The 18957-nt window shown below is 43.9% G+C and overlaps 1 protein-coding gene across 2 annotated transcripts; it reads left to right on the forward strand.

Annotated features, from left to right (window-relative positions):
• Positions 1-1509: 1509 nt before the first annotated feature.
• Positions 1510-13503, forward strand: LOC138994791 (leucine-rich repeat-containing protein 37B-like). Of its 2 annotated transcripts, none has more exons than XM_070394969.1 (9): positions 1510-1578; positions 4515-4630; positions 6428-6559; positions 6814-6941; positions 7762-7860; positions 11676-11713; positions 13020-13065; positions 13147-13256; positions 13368-13503. In XM_070394969.1, exons 1-9 carry the CDS (start codon positions 1553-1555, stop codon positions 13450-13452), a joined length of 780 nt encoding a protein of 259 aa, XP_070251070.1. In that variant the 5' UTR covers positions 1510-1552; the 3' UTR covers positions 13453-13503. The 2 variants fall into 2 exon arrangements, with proteins under 2 accessions (XP_070251070.1, XP_070251071.1); XM_070394970.1 differs by having other exon boundaries at positions 13023-13065.
• The last annotated feature ends 5454 nt before the right edge of the window (positions 13504-18957 follow it).

Here is an 18957-nt window from a genome sequence, read left to right on the forward strand (position 1 = left end):
GGCTTTGCTCAGTGGATAGAGCACCGGCCTGGGGACTGAAGGGTCCCAGTTTAAATACTGGCCAAGGGCACATGCCTGGGTTGCAGGCTTGATCCCCAGTAGGCGGTGTGCAGGAGGCAGCATATCAATGATTCTCTCATCATTGATGTTTCTATCTCTCTCTCTCTCCCTTCTTCTCTGAAATGAATAAAGAAATATTGAAAAAAAGAATAAAGAAATGGTATTTTCTGTAGAGCAGAAGCTTCCTATCAGCATAGTCAATAATGGGGTTTTCAATCTGAAAGGTTCTTCAGTATATTTTTCTTTGCTATCCACTTCTTTCTTTCTTTTCTTTTTTTTACTTTCTCTTCTGCACTTTATCATTCAGAGACTTGGGTAGTTCCCCAATTAAGAATCCTTTGTAGCCCTGGCCTGTGTTATACAGTGGTTGGAGCATTGGCCCATACAACAAGGGATTCTGGGTTCAATACCTGGTCAAGGGCACATAGCTGAGTTGTAGGTTCTATTTCTGGCGCCCATTAGGTCATGTGGTGGAGGCAACCAACCCATGTGTCTCTCTCACATTGATGTGTTGTTGTTGTTTTTTTGTCTCTCTCACTCTCTCTAAAAAAAGAAGTGGAAAAAATATCTTCAGGTGAGATTAACAACAACAAAAGAGAATGCTTTACAGATTCTAAGGGTGATCTCTGGGAATAGACCAAAAATGATTTTTTTAACCTTCACGTTTTGAACCAACAAAATGAATATAAACTTTCATAGCAGTTATTAAAAATGCAGACAATTTTAATTCTATTGCATTTTCCAGAATTCTACATGAAAATCCTCTGATGACTGTTCAAGATCCATATCTTTTTAATTTGCCAGCATTGAAATATTTGTAAGTATTGCAACAATTTCATGGCTCATGAGATGATTTCTGTTCTTACTTTTGTCAAAGAAGAACAATTTTGCATTTTGACAAACAAACTCATAATTTAAATTTTAACTGGGTTATTCTCAAAAATGATTTATTGGCACAGAAAAGTGATAAAAAAATGTACAAGGGCAAGATAGCCAGCAGAGGAAGGGAGCAGTGTTGAAAAACACATTCGGACATGAAACATGTAGATGCATGGAGAAATACCATGGATCTCAGAAAGAAAAAAGGAATTAGTTGTACATTCTGTGCTTTTTTAAAAAAAGTGATCACATACTGGTTGGAACAGAGAATGAAAAGTAGGATGATGGTAACACAAAAACAAAATAACACATTGTACTGTTCACCAAAGTCATTAGTTTGATGATGAAAATACATTAATTTGATGATGCAATACATTTAAGTTTCTTCAAGAAGAGCTCTCTAAAATGATTATCTATGGAAAATAAACTAAAACACCTTGAATTATGGAGCTGGCTTGACAGAGAAGCCAGAATTTAGGTCAACAGATGTTGTTAAGTGTCTTTTTAAGAATAGAATTTTTGTCTTTGGGTTCATATCATGCATGTTTGGTCTTTCTCCTTCAGAGACATGGGAAGAACACAAGTGACATTGACAACACTTGATAACATTCTCATGACAGCTCCTGAATTAGAAAAACTGTAAGTTGATTTTTCTTTTTTATTTTTAATATATTTTATTGATTTTTTACAGAGAGGAAGGGAGAGAGAGATAGAGTTAGAAACATAGATGAGAGAGAAACATCGATCAGCCGCCTCCTGCACACCCCTTACCGGGGATGTGCCCGCAACTCAGGTACATGCCCTTGACCGGAATCGAACCTGGGACCTTTCAGTCCGCAGGCTGACGCTCCATCCACTGAGCCAAACCGGTTTCGGCAAGTTGATTTTTCTTATATTTATTTTCACTTGGTTCTTATGGTTTGCTTTTTTATTTTCTTAAGTCGGGTTTATTTAAGTAGAATTTGTATTTCATATAATTCTCTCTTTTAAAGCGTACAGTTTAGTGAGTTCTGATAAATGTGTAGTCTTGATAAATGTAGCATCATCACATTAGAGATCCAGAACACTTTTATCATCCCCACAGGGCCCCTCATATTTCTTCTTTTTAAAAAAAATGTATTTCTTTATTGATTTCAGAGAGGAAGGGAGAAGGAGAGGAGATAGAAACATCAATGATGAGAGAGAATCATTGATTGGCTGCCTCTTTCCCCTTACTGGGGAATGAGCCCGCAACCCCAACATGTGCCCTTAGCCGGAATTGAACCGGGGATCCTTCAGTCCACAGGCTGATGCTCTATCCACTGAGCCAAGCTGGCTAGGGTCCCCTCATATTTCTCAGCACTCAGTTCCTTCTCCCACCTTCAGCCCCTGTCAAGCACAGGTCTGATTTTTTATTGTTATAGTCCTGCCTTTTACAGAGTGTCTTATAAATGAAATCATGTAGAGCAAGTGTGTCAAACTCAAAAGCTAACACGATCCAAATAAATGAGGCATGTGGCCGTGGGCTGTGAGTTTGACATGCTGTAGGTAGTGTAGCTTTTTGTGTGTGGCTTCTCTCATGTAGCATGATCCTTTTGAGATCCATCTTAGTTGTTGCATCTATCAGTAGTACATTTCTTTTTTATTGCTGCATAGTATTCCAATTGTGTGTATATACTAGTTTGTTTCTGTAGTAATCGGGTAATGGATATTTGAGCTGTTTCTAGTTTTTTGGCTATTATGAATAGAGATGCTAAAAATACTTACATGCAGGTCTTTGTGTGAACATACGTTTTCATTGCTTTGGAGTAAGATACCTAAGGGTGGGGTTGCTGCATTATATGCTGAGTGCATATCTAACTAGTAAAGAAACTGCCTAACTGTGTTCTAACGTGCTTGTTCCATCTCGCCTTCCCACCAGCAGTAGATGAGAGTTGCAATTGCTCCACATTTTCACCTGACCTTTATATTTCTGTTTGATTTTTTAAATTAGCCTTTCTAGTAGGAATGCATTTGTATTGCAGCGGGATTTTAACTTGCATTTTCTAATAGCTGATGTGTGGAATGTCTATGTGAAAATACATTTTTCAATGGAGTGTCTGTTCAAATCCATTTTAATTTGACATTTATCTTATTATTAAGTGTTAAAGTGTTTTCTATAAAGTCCTTTCTGTAAGATATGTGTTTACTAAATATCTTTTCCAAGGTTGTGCCTTTTATTAAACTTATCACTGAAGACCAGATGTTTTTAAAAAATATATATTTTTATTTATTTTAGAGCGGGAGAGGCAGAGGGAGAGAGAGAAATAGAAACCTCAATGATGAGAGAATCATTGATCAGCTGCTTTCTGCATGTAACCTACTGGGGATTGAGCCTGCATCCAGGCCTGTGCCCTGACCCGGAATCCAACTGTGACCTTTTGGTTCATACGTCAATTCTCAATCTCTAAACTACACCGGCAGGCTGGACTGTTTTTTTGGGTTTTTTTTGTCTTTTTTTAATACTCACCAGGAGATATTTTTCCTATTGATTTTTAGTGAGGGTGGAAGAGAGGAAGAGAGTGGGATAAAAGGGAGAGAGAGAGAGTGAGAGATAGAGAGAGACAGAGAGAGAGAGAGAGAGAGATCAATGTGAGGGAGACATATCAATTGGTTGATTGGTTGCCTCCTGCACACCACAAAGCCATCATTAAAATCAAGCTGTCTATAACCTCAAAAAGCTGTATCATGTCCCTTTTATAATTCTTCCTTCCCACTCCTCCTTGCCCTCCCCAATTCCTGTGCAAACACTGATCTGCTTTGTGTTACTATAGGTTAGTTGGCATTTTCTAGAATTTTATATAAATGAAATCGTATAGTATCTACTCTTTTCTAACTGGCCTCCTTTATTCAGCTGATTATTTTAAGAACAGAGGCCCAGTGCACGAAAATCGTGCAATGGGGGGAGGGCGGTGGGGGAGTGTCTGTCAGCCCAGATCTTGGTGGATGCCCAGTGACAGCTCCCTATAGGTAGTGGGCCTAAGCTAACACTTGAACATCCTTAGCATTGCCTTGGAGGCAGGAGTGGCTCCCGCCACCACCACCACCACCACCACCGCTGTGCTCACCAGCCATGAGCCTAGCTTCTGGCTGAGAGGCATTCTCTCTGTGGGAGTGCACTGACCACCAAGGGGCAGCTCCTGTATTGAGCGTCTACCCCCTGGTGGTCAGTGCACATCATAGCAACTGGTCGTTCTGCAGTTTGGTCGATTTGCATATTAGTCTTTTATTATATAGGTTTAGTCTATGTTGTTTTGCCTATCAATAATTCATCTCTTTTTATTGCTGAATAGTATTCCATTAAAAATGGATATATCAGTATTTTTCAACATTGATGGCTATTTGACTTGTTCCAATTTTTGACTATTACAAATAAAGCTATTGTGAATATTTATGTACAAGTCTGTTTATGGAAATATACTTCAATTTCTCTTGATAAGTGCCTGAAATTGGAATGGCTATGTCATACAGTCGGTGCATGTTTAAGCTTTAAAAAACAACTATTTTCCAAGTAACTCCTTTGTCACTAATATAATTCTGTATGTTTCCATTTATAGTATCTTACCTAAGCGTTTGGCCTGCTGCCTCTGCCAATTTAAAAATCATATTGAGGCTGTTGCCAAGACAGTCAAACTGAATTGCGAGACGGAATGTGTGAGCGACACACCTTGTGGTGAGTCTCAATTGCCTGATGATAAACCTTTTAATTTTTATTTTGTTTTCATTTTTTATTTGTAATCAATGACGATACATTTTTAGGCAAATAAAGTAACTGTATTATTTTTATTCATTTACTCAGAGTTCAACTCTAAAATTTTAAGAACTTCTCTTTGCTAAAAGTCAGATGAAGGGAAGGGTATTACCATTAATGGCTACATTGCGTGTGTTGTGCTCTCTGCTGGGTGCTTTGCTTCCAAATGAGAACTTGTTCATTAGTGTGTCACAGTTTGTAAACTCTTTTGTATGCATTAGGTTTCAATTGCCCTTTGCAGTGTACACAGATATTGATACATTTTTATTTTGTTTTTGCAAGTTTATGAAAAGAGTACAAATGATGCTGTTTCATGTAAGTTTTATTTGGAACTTGAGAGTTTTGGATCCATCACCAGAAGCTGCTACCCAGCCCTTCTAAGGCATGGGAGGGCTCTTTCTTTTTAGACTGTGCAACTCTGACCTTGCTCTGAAACACAAGGTGTTCTATCCACCAAACAGTCGTGTGCTTTTAAGTATTTTTCTACACGTTAGGTTTATTGGCAGCTACTTGATAACTTCCCAAATGTGCTTTCATGCCCAGATAGCTTAAATACAAGTTTCTATCAGTGATCTGTGCTACTGATATAGAGTCAGTGTTGCTTATTTTTCAAAACAATGTTTTGACCAATGATATTACTCCCTTCTGCCCCAACAGTGGGCAGAACAGGCATTTTCATCTCCTTTTAAGGTGAGTGAAAACAAGACCAGAAAGGGCTGACAGCTATCACCTCGTGCCCAGGTCTCCAGCTCCCAGTTTGGGGCTCTCCCGCAAGCCCATGCTCTTTCCCAGGACGTTACCTCCTTCTCTCACCCTTATCACCACCAGCAATACTGTTAATTCTTCTGAAAATTCTTGTGTACCAGCTGCACAATGGTACACTTGACCTTCACACAGTCGAAATCTTTGGATGGTTCCCCAAGTACAGCTGAAAATATAAGAAATGACATGAAATGATAGCAAAGTAGGCATCTGACAAAAGTTATTTTTCCCTTATGTATTTTAGAACCCCAAGTCTTATTCCATAGATTTATTGAACATTCCACAGTGGTACACAACCTGGCAAGTCTCTTAATGTACATCCCAGATGCCTGCCTAAATCTTAAGCACAGAGCGAGGCTAGACATATTGTTTTTTTCTGTATAGAGCCGTCTGTTATGGGGCTGCCATATGTGAAGGCAGGGCCCAAGTGAGGAATCGGTGGGTTAGTGGAGAAGGGTGTGTCCAGATGAGGACGTGTTAGCCATGGGTGTTAATCGTGGTCATCTGTGATGGTAGCAAGAACACAAGCATCCTGGAGAGTGGAGAGAGGAAGGCTCAGGCTCCTTCTGCATCTGAAGCAGGACAGGATGGGTGCGTGAATGTGAGTTCACAGTAGATCTGCAGAGCGTCTAACTGAGTGGGTCTTCCAGCCCTGGCTTTCCTCCAGTAACCGGCAGTTGGCCCTTGGGGACCAATGGAATAATCCTAAATATAGTCACCATATGTCATGCTAGGGAATGCTCTAAGTAATTAACCACTTTAAAAAAAGAGACAGTTTCTCCTTTTGTTTTGTCGACAATCATAGATGTAAGTTGGGGTTTATATTTCTCCTCTCCAAATGGCACTCAAATACCTGCTGATTCCCTGTATATTGGACTGGGATGTATGGCTGTGGACTGACAAATAGCTGTCCCGTGAGTCTTTCAATATCAAATGCGATTTCTTCTTTTTTGACAGATGAAGAACTCATAATAGAAGGACCGCTAATGAAGACATTACAGGCCCGGCAGGACACCAGCACTGTGCTGACCATTGAGCCAGAGAGGGCATCCTCAGTCAAAAATCGTGACACTTCGGCATCCATTATGAGTGAGCAGCTAGACTTTAACGATAAAAGTGATGTTAATAGTGCACTAAATTACCAATTGCCTTATTTCTTGGAGGGAAATCTAGAAGATATAGAATCAACTTTATTACCATTCATTAAACTGCCTCTTTCAAATGTACATGATGCAGATATGTCCCTAATCATTTGAAAAACAACAGATGAAATCCTTCTCTTAAACCTGAACTTAACCATTCAAGTTTCAAAAATTAACCGAGGAAACTCTTTTCTGGAATAGGCCTTCTGATGAGTCTGCTCACTGAGCAGCAGGAAGTAAAGATATCCAACTCAGAGTGGGATGAGGAACAATGGAAAGATGAGAGGATGCAAACCCTCAAGAAGCAGGAAGAGAGGGTGTCTAATGAGGTAAGGACAGGTCCTGAAACACCTGACCTGGACTTTTAGTCAGTTTAGGACAGTGATGGAGGACCTATGACACGCCTGTCACAGGTGACACACGAACTCATTTTTTTGGTTGATTTTTCTTTGTTGAATGGCATTTAAATATATAAAATACATATCAAAAATATAAATCTTTGTTTTTCTATGGTTGCAAATATCAAAAAATTTCTATATGTGACACGGCACCAGAGTTAAGTTAGGGTTTTTCAAAATGTTGACTCGCCGAGCTCAAAAGGTTCGCCATCACTGATTTAGGACATGCCATGGAAGTACCCAGGTAGGAAGACCAGGAGCACCTCCTCTCAGTCGTGTCTTGATCATGTGATTTTGGCTTAGACAGTGATCTTCCACTTTGCTCATTTAGAGATTTGTGCCACTGTTCCTAGGGTAGATGAGAAGAGGACCTAAATTCTAAAATAAACAAATTGTACAAGAAAATGCTAATGATCAGATTACATAACACATCAGATGTGGTATGTTCTTTAAAAACCTGTAAGATTTGGTATATTGCTTAAGAACCATGTGGAAAGGTGGGGTTTTAGAGTAGTAGTTAAGAATAGCTAGCAATTCATTAGAATAGGCTAGAGAATAGTTAGTTTTTATGTTTTCCATATCTTTGTGGGGTTTTTTTAATGTTGTTGTTTGTGTTCTTGTTCTTGTTCTTCTTATTCTCCTCCCCCTCATTCTCCTCCTCCTCCTAACCCTCCTCCTCCTCTTCTTCCCCTCCCTCTCCACCTTCCCCTCTTCCTCTCCCTCCTCTTCCTCTTCCTCCTCCTCCTTCTAGCTCAGGCAAGAAGTGCCAAGATATAAGAAGGAAATCATCATTGCGTCACCTGTGATTGCAGTAACAACGTTTTATTTTGTAGTTTTCTGTCTCCTTGTGGTAAGACAACAGTTCATTCAGATTTCCAATATATAGTCCATCTTTGAGGAGGCTCAGAACCCACAACCTGAAAATCAAAGCCACTGTCCTGTCTACTCCTACTTGATACTCTGCTTTAGTCATGAGCACTGAGATATGCTTTATTCTTTTTTTTATTACAAATTATATTCTTGGGATGCCTAAAGGAAGCCCACTCCTAGAAATCTCTGAAAATGAAATCAAGATAACAAGCCATTAGACCATTTTGAAAATATATATTTTTATTGATTTCAGAGAGGAAGGGAGAGGGAGAGAGAGATAGATACATCAATGATGGGCTGCCTCCTGCAAGGCCCTTATTGTGAGCAACCCCGCAACACAGGCATGTGCCCTTTACTGGAATTGAACCTGGGACCTTTCAGTCCACAGGCCAATGGTCTATCAACTGAGCCATACCAGCCACTAGACTATTTTGAAACTTAAGTTTGATAGGCCTGATTTGATATGATAGCAAAATTTCTTCAACTCAAAATGAACGAGGTTGAGTTGATGTGCTCACCTGTTACTCTCTTCCCGATTTCTTACTTTGTTGGATGAAATGAGGAGAGATATAGAATCTCCAACCTCATGGAGCTATGTCACCCTAGCAGACGGGACATGGCATAATGATAAAAGTGTGATCTTGTCAATTCTTAAGGTATACTTAGCAGCTTTCTTCTCCAGTATGTAAGGCATGGTGTTAGTAGGTTCAGTTAAAACACTGCAACCTAAATCCTGCATCAGGCTTCTCTAAAGCATGTCATGTCAGAATCACCTGTTCCTAGAGCTTGTCTGTGTCCCTTTTGTTCAACTACATAATGGTGTACTTTTCCCTACAGGCAGATTGCTGACATTAAAAGAACGATTTAGTAAGCTGACAATCTTGACTCTACCCCATAAATCCAACATAGTATATTTTCTTTACCCTTTCAACAGTCATGACAGCCCTCCATTCCAGCCAAAGCCACCCCACACCATAACCTAGCCACACCAGCCCCATTCCCACTTTTTTAAATGCCTTTGCCCATCTAAAATTCCCTTATTGTGCTCTCCCTGGGGAAGTCCGGTGAATATCTCAAAAGCCAGGTCAGGTTCATCTTTCTTCATGAAGCTTTCCCAGAGTCTTCCAGCCATGCTGTTCCTAGTTTTTTTGTGAGCTATGTCACTATTTTTCTTTGAGGTAATAGTAAGGCAGTTCCCTTCCCTGAGAACTTAAAAATATGGTAAACAATTTTTAAAAATGTGCCTCCCCAAGAGAGAAATACCTAGGTGAACACATCATGGAGCAGAGCAGAGATGTGTAAAGACCAAGTGGCTTCAGACCTATATGTTCCTAAGACTTTTGAAATGTCACATTTTAATATTCTAATCTGTGGAAGAAAATGAAAAATGGGAATAGAAAAGCCACCTAATTATTTGAGAGGGAAAATAATAGCAGATTTATATTCTCATCTTAAACTAACATATTTACAAAATGTAAAAAAAAAAATAGAACCTGTATAAGTACTAGAAGAAAACAGAAGCAATATATTTATAATCTGTTGGTGGGAAACAGCTTTTTGAGCCTGATACCACAGGCAGAAAATTTGATAGATTTGACCACCTTGTCTGTGACACCATTAGCAAACTTAGCACTGGTTGAGGCCAAGCACAGGATGAAGATTTTTCCATATACGTGAGTGATTCAATCCCACAATCCTGTGAGGAAGATAGTACCACCTTCTCCCATAGATGGAGATGGACTTAAGCTCCCAGTGGCAAAGGCAAAAGCAGGACCCTGTACTGCCTGACTGCGAAGTCCGTGCTTCCTACTCCACTGTTCTGTCTCCTTAAAGACAAAAACACTGGGGCCATAGCCGCTGTTTCTCAGTAGTTAGAGCATCAGTCCAAGCACCGAAGGGTCCCAGGTTGATTCCAGGACAAGGGCAGGTACCTGGGTAGCAGGGCACCTGCCATGCAGGAAGCAACCAGTTGATGTGCCTCTGTCACATTCCTATTTCTCTCTCTCTTTTTTCCCTCTTGCCCCCTCGCTCCCACACTCTCTGAAAAACAATGGAAAAAATATCCTTAGGTGAGGATTAACAACAACAAAAAAGAACACTGGGGAATATTGGAAACATTGAAATTCAGTGAAAGCCACTAAGGATTAAGTTATTTAATGTACAAAGAGTTCCATAAATCAACAGGAAGAAGACAATCTAGGGTGGAAGAGGGCAAGGGCTGTGAAGAGTATGCTGTGTGTAGACAGTCTGTCACCATATCTGTCGATCTTCTCTTGGTTTCTGGGGTGTGGAGTTTATTAGCAAGGTCTTTGTCACCTCACAGTATGAAAGTAGTCTGATATTTTCTTCTAGTCCTTTTTGTCATATTTGTTTTTTTTTCTCAAATTAAAAAAAACTATCATTGGTTTTATTTGCTTTTCTTGTGGTTGACTGTTACTCCCCTACATGAAGATCCAATTGTCTTAAAATGTTTTACTGAAGATCTCATTCTTTCTTCACTGATCTGAAATTTACCTTTCTGTGGACTGTATTCTGTTGACCCAGTTATCTTTGTTTTGTACCAGTAGAACTATCAGTAGCAGTATCAATATATATATATATATAATGATATAGACATATACATATATCTGTATATATATATATTTATATATCTATATCTATCTATCTATATCTATAGCTATATCTCTCTATCTATCTACATCCATATATATATATATATATATATATATATATATATTGCTTTCAGGGAGGAGGGGAGAGGGAGAAAAAGATAGAATCATCAATGATGAGAGAAAAATTGATCATCTGCTTCTTGCACATCCCCTGCTAGGGATCAAGCCTGCAACCCGGGAATGTGCCCTTGACCAGAATGGAAACCAGGATGCTTCAGTCTGCAAGCCAACGCTCTAGCCACTGAGCCAAACTGGCTAGGGCCTGTGTCACTATCTAATTCCAGTTCCATTTTAAACTCCTTTTTGGAAGTTAAACGCCTCCTTTTTTATCTTTTTCATACATTTCATTGCATATTTTCTCTACCAAATGTCAGTTGGTCAGTTTATGTTTAAAAATTATCTTGGAATTTGAATAGGATTACAGTGCATTTGTAGGTTAATTTAAGGAGAATTGGCATATTTACTACCTTCTAGGAACTTGGTACCTCACTTTGTGTATTCTTTCTCAAGTCCTTCAGAAGAGTTTTAATGGGTCTTGCACATTTTTTGTTAAGTTTATTCCATTATACATTTTATTGATATTGTAAATGGACTCTTTCATTTTTTCATTAGTTATTTGTGGTATGTAGGAAAGCTGTTGAGATTTGCATGTCTTGATTTAGCCATCTGACTGAATACAATTTTAATCTATGCTCTTGGGCTTTTTAGGTTGTGCATTATCTCACGTGCAAATATGTTTTGTCTCTTTCCTTCCAGTACTTCATTTTTCCTATTAAATTAATTAGGACCTCCTCAACAATGATGAATAGTATCAGTAATAACAGGCATGCTACTCTTGTTCTTGAACTAAAACAAAGCTGCTGTGTAGGTTTCTGGTAGGCACTTTCATTTTCTTTGCTACTTCTAAGAGTTTTTATCGGGAATTATCTGCTGAATGTGATCTGAAACAGCCAATAAAATGCATTGCCAGCTGCATGCAAGGTCCTAAGTTAGGACTATGGGAGAGTCAAAGTACTAGACAGAGTTTCTGTCCTCAAAACATTTACCATCTCACTTAAAAGAGAAGGAATAAAGCTTTAGAGGTCATTGTGCTGAATAATCATGACGTTTTCTTCCAAAATAGATTTTTCGGAGGAAGCTAAAGAAAAAGGGAAGCTCAAGGTAAATATGGGTCCGGTGATTTTTAAAGTAGAATTTTATAAGGAGAGGAACTTCCTCTTTCTGTAAGCGGCCAGAGGTGACCTCTGAAAATGGCTCATTATTCACTTGAGTCAGAAAACCCCACAAAATCACGAAAGTCAAGAGATTTAAACCTTTGTGTTCACTTTAAGGACACTGGTGAAAACTACACAGGTCATCAAGGGTATGCATATCTGAAAACCACCAAGCATCTGAAGGATGTCACCTTATAGGAGCAATGTGTGCCATTCTGTCATTACAGTGGTGGAGTTGTTAGGCGTGCTCCAATGGAGGGGCTGGGTGCAGGATTGGGTGCAGGTTGGTGACCCAAAGAGTGCTGAATTTTTGCTGCTGTTAATGTAAAAAAACCATTGTAAAGAATTTTTTTTTAGTTTATTTGAGCCAAACTGTCAACATATGCTGGGAAGTAGAACCTCTAGGAATTGAGGTAATGCTCCAAAGAATTGCAGGTTACATTTGTATTTATACATTGCAATCAAAGGAAAGGGATGTAGGTGGATTACATGGAATCCATTGGTGATAGATTAAGGAGGTGGGATAAAGCAAAGCAGGAAAACCTCTGGGATAGGAGAAAAGTGAAATGATGGACATGTGCTGCTTTTACATAGATGGATACAGGACAGTTCAACATAATTAACAGTTGACGATTAACTTGATAACATAACAATGAGGGAATGTCTTGGTGCTATTTGTTGCACCCTGAAGGGTCCAGAAAAAAGAGGAATTTACAAGTTACCCAGACATTTCACAGAGATGTTATCTTAGAGGCAAGAAGACAAATGGGCTCAGTAAAGATCTAAGTTGATCTTTGTCAGGGAAAATACTGGCCTAGGACATGAGAACCCACTATAACCTGTGTGTAGTTAAATATTTAATTTTCAGACCATCTTTTGTGGTTACTTTAGGTCTCTGAGTCTGCAAGACTGCCATGCAGACCTCCCCTGAGCTTGTCTGGTTAGGTGTGATCCCTTTTGTCCACACTGCACATGCTTAAAAATGCAGTAACACACTGAAAATCCTGCCTATATCCTATGCGAAGCTACATACATAGGTCCCCCAGAGACATTGCAGGGCCATTTTAAACTGTCACAGAGAATTGGAAGCCCAGCATGCAAGGAATCATTTTCAAGGTCCCAGGTGTGTGGTGATTTTGCTCAGGAATATAGACCCAAGTACCCAATTAGTCCGAATAAGACCAGAACTGTATGTGTGAGAGACATGGAGAATGGCATGAATCACTAACTGTTGGTATGTATTTTCCTCCAAGCAGCTCTTTCTCCAGATTCACATCTTCGTCTGACATTGATATAGAGGTAAATTTGAGGAGGACAAAGTACTGTGGCGGGACAAAGCAGGGGAAACGTAGAGTTCATGTCTCCCCATCTGTTTTCTAGCAACGTGGATTTTGGAGCAGGCGGTTGTTTACGCTGAAGCATGGATTTGGCAGGAAGCAGAGCAAAAAGGGGGAGCAGAAGGCACAGGAGCAGGAACCGTTCTTGAAAACGTAAATGATTGGGAACACTTAGAATTCTTATCTGAAACGAGGAAATAATGAATAGTTTAATTGTATCTTTCAAGAGTCAAAGCCTTGACCTTTGTCTTCTTCTTACTCCAGGGAGCGGAGTAAATCTGCTGATTCCTTAAGGAGGATGGACACGTCAGAGTCTGCTTCTGACACAGGTGGGGAAACTAGCGACTGATACCTTCACAGAGCAAGGCCATCTTCTGCCTAATTAAACATGTATTGCAAATGTGTCAGTTCATAGCTACCTCTAGAATTGGTGTAAGGAATGAAAGTGTAAATAGTCAAGTATTTATATGCAAATAACAAGGGCCATAGGCAAGACAAGCAGGGCTGAAGCTGGAATCCCTGGGGAAGCCAATACTTCCTCAAGCAGCAGTGTGGTCCAAAGGTGAAGAGGTCTTCTCTCCCTTGTTTCCCCAATACACTCAGTCCCTGAGAACTGGCAGACACCTCCTCTCCCAGGGGTTTAGGGCAGTGGTGGGCAACCCCTGGGTTGCATGCCAACTTTTGCTGGCACTTGAAACCCTCTCTTATAATCTTCCTGTTAGGTTAGGTGGCTCAGGAGGCGGTGTAAGAAATAAAGAGTCGAGTGAATCAGAAAAGAAAAGGTTTATATCTGCATCCCCGGGAAACCCACGTACCCCAAAGACAGGGCACGTGGATTCGCACCAACAGTGGGGGACCTTTTTTTATACTGTGGTTGGGTGAGGGCCGGGGACCTGAGCTGAGGTATTTAGCTGAGGAAGTTTCAGCTGCAGAGGGTCAGCAAGGTATTCAGGAAGGAGTCAGTATCTGTGTGGGGGTGGTCAGGGAGAAGCCAGTATCTGTGTCTGGCATGCTGATCTGTGAGAAATTCCAGGGGAAGTCCATTGTCTCATCACATGACTGCATGGATCTGATCCTGGGCTCTCTCAGACCTAACATCCTGGCCTTTTGGTGATAGGGGACGCCGACTCATTCTGGCTACTTCCAGTTGACCAGGGACGTGGGGGGGGGGGGGGGCATTTAAAGGCCAGGGTCAGGTAGAGGCAGGTCGGAGGGGAGCCGAGTGTAGAGATGAAGCAGGAGCTGATTCACAGTCACCCGTGACATCTCCGCAACGGGAGCGGATGAACTTGAGGAGGCAGGGGGCTAGGAGAAAAAAGACACAGATGAGAATTAGGGGCCCTACCATGGGTAGGACCCAGGTAGCTAAGGGGCTTTGGAACCAGCTGAAAGGAGAGTTGTCCTGGAAGTGTCCTGCATGTAGTTCTTCACTCAGCTTAGTCAGGGTCTGTACATTTTACTCCGCTACTCCGGTCTCTTGATGTAGTAGCAGCATTCTTCCTGAAGGAATATGCAGGTTCCTCCTCTTTCTGCACTCAGAAGGTCTAAGGCACTCTGGTTCTGTAGGGCTACTTGGGCTATTGATGTTATATGTCGCAGTAGGGATGCTAAAGAAGCAGTAGTGGACTCCAGGGCTAACTGGAGCTTGTCATTAAAGTCCTGAGCCATGACCAGACTGTTCCTGAGGATCCCCCCCCCCCCCCCCCAAGGCCTATTGAGGTAGCTATACTCCAGTGACAGGGAGGAAGGCGGCCTAGCGGGCCCTGAGGCTGGATGGAGGGAGCAGCCAGGCGAGCTCTGACTCTCCATACAAGGTTAGTTGGGGAACTACCATGACCACGAAGCACGGACTGGGGTCAGAGGAGTTTATGCAGTTGCTTAAGATACCGTTGTACCAAAAGAAGGTACCCAGGTTGGCCTTGGGTGTGACTGGATGCGATGTAGTTCTGGGTGCAGTTCCAAGTGACTCGCCCTCCGATTACTGGTCTGATAGCATATCCGTGGGGGCAGGGTGGGCTCTGGAGTTTCAGGTTCCCAAAGGGGAATGCCAGCCACAGGAGGCTGACATTCACCTTTCCCTTGGGTTCTTGGAGAAGTCGTGAGTGGGACGGCAGCCAGCAAAGACCTTCGGAGAGAGGTGCATAGAAAGCAGTGCAAGACATTGGACAGGGTGTGGGTCTCATTGAGGAATAGTAGGGTGTGTTGAGTTCTTCACTCAGCTTAGTCAGGGTCTGTACACTTTTCTAGTGGCAGCTTTGACCACACGCTGGGCAGGGCTTGGTTGGAGCCCAGGGCTGGGGGCACTGCATTGCCCAGTGGCCTTCATCTCTGCATTTGAAGCATTCTCTGGTGGTGGTCCTTTCATTGCACCCCCACTGCGCACAGCCCCCTTAGGGCCATGCGTGGCTGCTGTTGACCTCAGGGGAGGGTGGGCATAGGAGTAGGTCCAAGTTTCACATAAACAGGTAGGGGTTGGTGTAGGTTGGAGCCAAGAAGACAGGACTTCTACCCGGGGGGAGTCAGGCAGCTTCACTTTAAGGGACTGTTCGGCCTGTAGGATGCTGTTGGAGACCTGGACTTGGGCCTCTTGGGCCAGGTCATATTCCCGGGAGATGTAAATGGTCACTGAAGGGGTTGAGCTCCAACTACTTAAGTATAGCTTTCCCACAACACCTGTAACCCATTGCTGGTCTCCGGGATCTCGGATTATGATATGGAAGGCCCCCTTCTCCCCGATAAAGGAGCCACCCCTGTAGGCATCATTGACAACACAGTCTCTCCAGCGGCAACCCCCATAGGTGTCAACATCTTGATTACACCTGTCTGGGTCCTCTTGGTCATAAGCAAAACAGTCATAGAGTCAGCCACCATTGTATACTGACCGGATGTCGACAGTCACCCTGATCCCTGTCTGGCCTCCGATCAGGGGGCAATCCTGAGATCCTACCTGCTGGGTGACTTGTTTGCCGTTCTGGTGGTAGGTTTCATGGACCTTGAACCTCCACACATAAGCAGGTAGGGGTTGGTGTAGGTTGCTCAGGGCCAGGAGGAGAAGGAGGAGGGGGTGGGCGGCTAAGGCGGACTTTAGTGGGGCCCAACACCTCACATTTACAGACGTCATGCTGCTCCGGAGTCCTCTTGAGCCTGGAGAGGTGGTGCCACGATGGGTCACCGAGCAGCTTGGCTGCGGTGGGTGTTGTAAGGATCACGATGTGAGGTCCCGTCCACCTAGGCTCCAAGGCTTGTGGACGTAGGTTCCCAGGGGAGGGGGATCAGTAAGGAGACGGTGGTTGAGCAAGAAGCGTCTCCCATATAGGAGTTCAAAAGGACTTAAGAAGGCGGGGCTCCTTGGTGTAGCAGAGTTCGGTCAGGGCCATGGGCAGGAGGTCTGGCCAGGAGCTGTGAATTTCTAGAGAGAGTTTAGTTAGATGGTCCAATTTGTTGGAGTTGAATGGCTATGATGAGGGTTCGAGCCAGTGACAGACAAATCCAGCAGGATGTAGAAGAGGAGGGATTGATGTTGGAGAGTAGATGGAAAGTTGTGTTATTGAGGGTGGGCATAGGAGTAGGTCCAGGGTTCATAAATAGAGAGTGACACTAGAGGATTTCCCATCCCAGACAGTAGAATTGATGACTCCCTCATCATACCATGTCCGTTTCACCTGAAAATATAAAAAACCTGAGCAAAATTGGAGGGTCCCTTGCCAGGTAAGAGCCTGTGAGGAATGATGGGTCATCCATCAGGTCCTGGATGGTGTTGCCGAATCTTCTTCAGGGATGGTGGGAGGCATTTGGTGAGCCTGAGAGAGGTAGGTATTGCAGTGAAAGTGAGAGGAAATGTTAGAATGTGCTGTTATCCAAGGGAAAAGAGAAAGGGACAGAGGAGTGGAAGCCAGGAATCTGGAGGTTGGAGAAAAGGCGGGGAGGGAGGGAGCAGGTCGTGCAGCCTGTTTCCAGGCCTCTAGCAGCTTGGATTATAAAACTGCTGCATTTTTTATTTTGGGAAGGGTGGAGTGGGATGGGGCGAGAAGGCGCTGAGGTCAGAGTAGTTCTCAGTTAAGAAAAGGGGACAGTCGTGGAGGAGATAAGGAGATAAGGTGTTCACAGCGAGACTGAGGTAGGCCACTGAGGTAGGTGAGACTGAGGTCTGGGACAACAGGGCCCCATAAGAGGCCTCGTGGCAGTGGATGATCGGCATCCCTGTAAAGGGGGCCAGGAGCAGGGAGGCTGAAGGGCAGAGTGGCCACTAGGATGGTGAGAATATCTCATCCTAAAAGGGGCACGGGGCATGTTATCATCAAGGAGGCAGGTAAGGGGTCTGGCGGCCAGCGGGCAGGTGGATTTGCCATCAATACCCATGACCGAGATCTTGGAAGATTAAAGGGGCCCTAAAAAGGAGGGCAGGACAGAGAAGGTAGCCCCCATGTCGACCAGGAAGGTGACCTGTTGCCTTCAGTGCAGCCCTGGGCTCGGCGATGGTGGTGGGGGCCGTCGGGGCTGGGCATCTTCAGTCTTCAGCCAGTCCCAGCATGGCCAGCGGTGGGTCATGACCTGGAAGGGTGGCCCCTCCACACTGGGGTGCAGAGGGCCCGCCACCTTTCCAGGGGAAGTCACTTTTCTAGTGGCAGCTTTGACCACACGCTGGGCAGGGCTTGGTTGGAGCCCGGGGCTGGGGGCACTGCATTGCCCAGTGGCCTTCATCTCTGCATTTGAAGCATTCTCTGGTGGTGTTCCTTTCATTGCACCCCCACTGCGCACAGCCCCCTTAGGGCCATGCGTGGCTGCTGTTGACCTCAGGGCCAACACCAAGGCGTGTCTGCAGATCTACCTTCTGTGGAAGGCAGGCCTGCCATTCTGACTGTGCCTGCTCCTCACGGGCATTAAGAACCTTCAAGGCCATTTTTCACTTGACCTCGGACTGGGGTATGAGGGAAGAGGCTGTTTTGGAGGTAACGTTCTCAGGATTTGGGCTTTCAGGGATAGGGGAGAAGGAAGCTGCTGGTTAAGAGGGTCTGAAGAGAGCCCAGCTGCAACCTCTCGCAAAGGGAACTGGCCGGCCACCTGTGAATTAAAGTGCTGGCAGTCATGAGGGAGGAGATTCGGTGGAGCGCACAGAGGAAGGCGGGCAATTAGAATTTACAGAGGGTACTGCATGGGGTACAGGTTACTAGGCAGGCCCGTAAGGGGAGGGGAGAGAGCGGGAGAGGTGGCCTGGGTGGGCGTGGGAAAGTTACCGGAATTCTTTGATGAACACAGTGGGGTTGGCAGAGAAAGACACCAGCTGCTTCTCAATTGTAGTTAAAAGTGTGTGCGCAGACTGACCGAGCCTGAGGACGAGGGTGCAGTGCACACAGCGGTAGCGTGCAGGAGGGGGGGTTGTTGTCCAGGCCTTTTGAGTTTTTGGCTTCCGCGGGGGCGGGTAGAAGAAGGGAGGCGGGGTTAGGAGGCTGCGGAGAAGGCAAGGCTGGAGGAGGGTCTGGCAGGGAGGAGGGGAGAGTGTGGATGGACAGGGGCACAGAGGCTGGTGGGAGAACAGGCGGCTCTTGCCAGGGGATGTTTCGGGTGGTCTCCAGTGGAGGGGGGGTGGGTTGGGAGGACGCGGAGACGATGGCAGTGCCATCGCCACCACACACACACAGCACATGAACCCACCCCCCCACGCACACAGACACCGCAGGCTCGGAGGCACGCAAGGCCTCGCAGCAGTGCAGGGACAGCCCAGCGGGAGGAGGAAGGACCAGGCGAGGAGAGACCGCAGAAGGAACTGTGGGGGGAAGAGATGGGGACACAGACTGGGTGGAGAGAGAGTCTGAGAGAGAGAGACTTGGGCACATTTCCCAGTTCGCTGGCAGAA

The sequence above is a fragment of the Myotis yumanensis genome, unplaced genomic scaffold (assembly GCF_028538775.1).
Source record: "Myotis yumanensis isolate MYYU_CA2020_CCGP unplaced genomic scaffold, mMyoYum1.0.hap1 SCAF_16, whole genome shotgun sequence".
Taxonomy (NCBI): Eukaryota; Metazoa; Chordata; class Mammalia; order Chiroptera; family Vespertilionidae; genus Myotis; species Myotis yumanensis.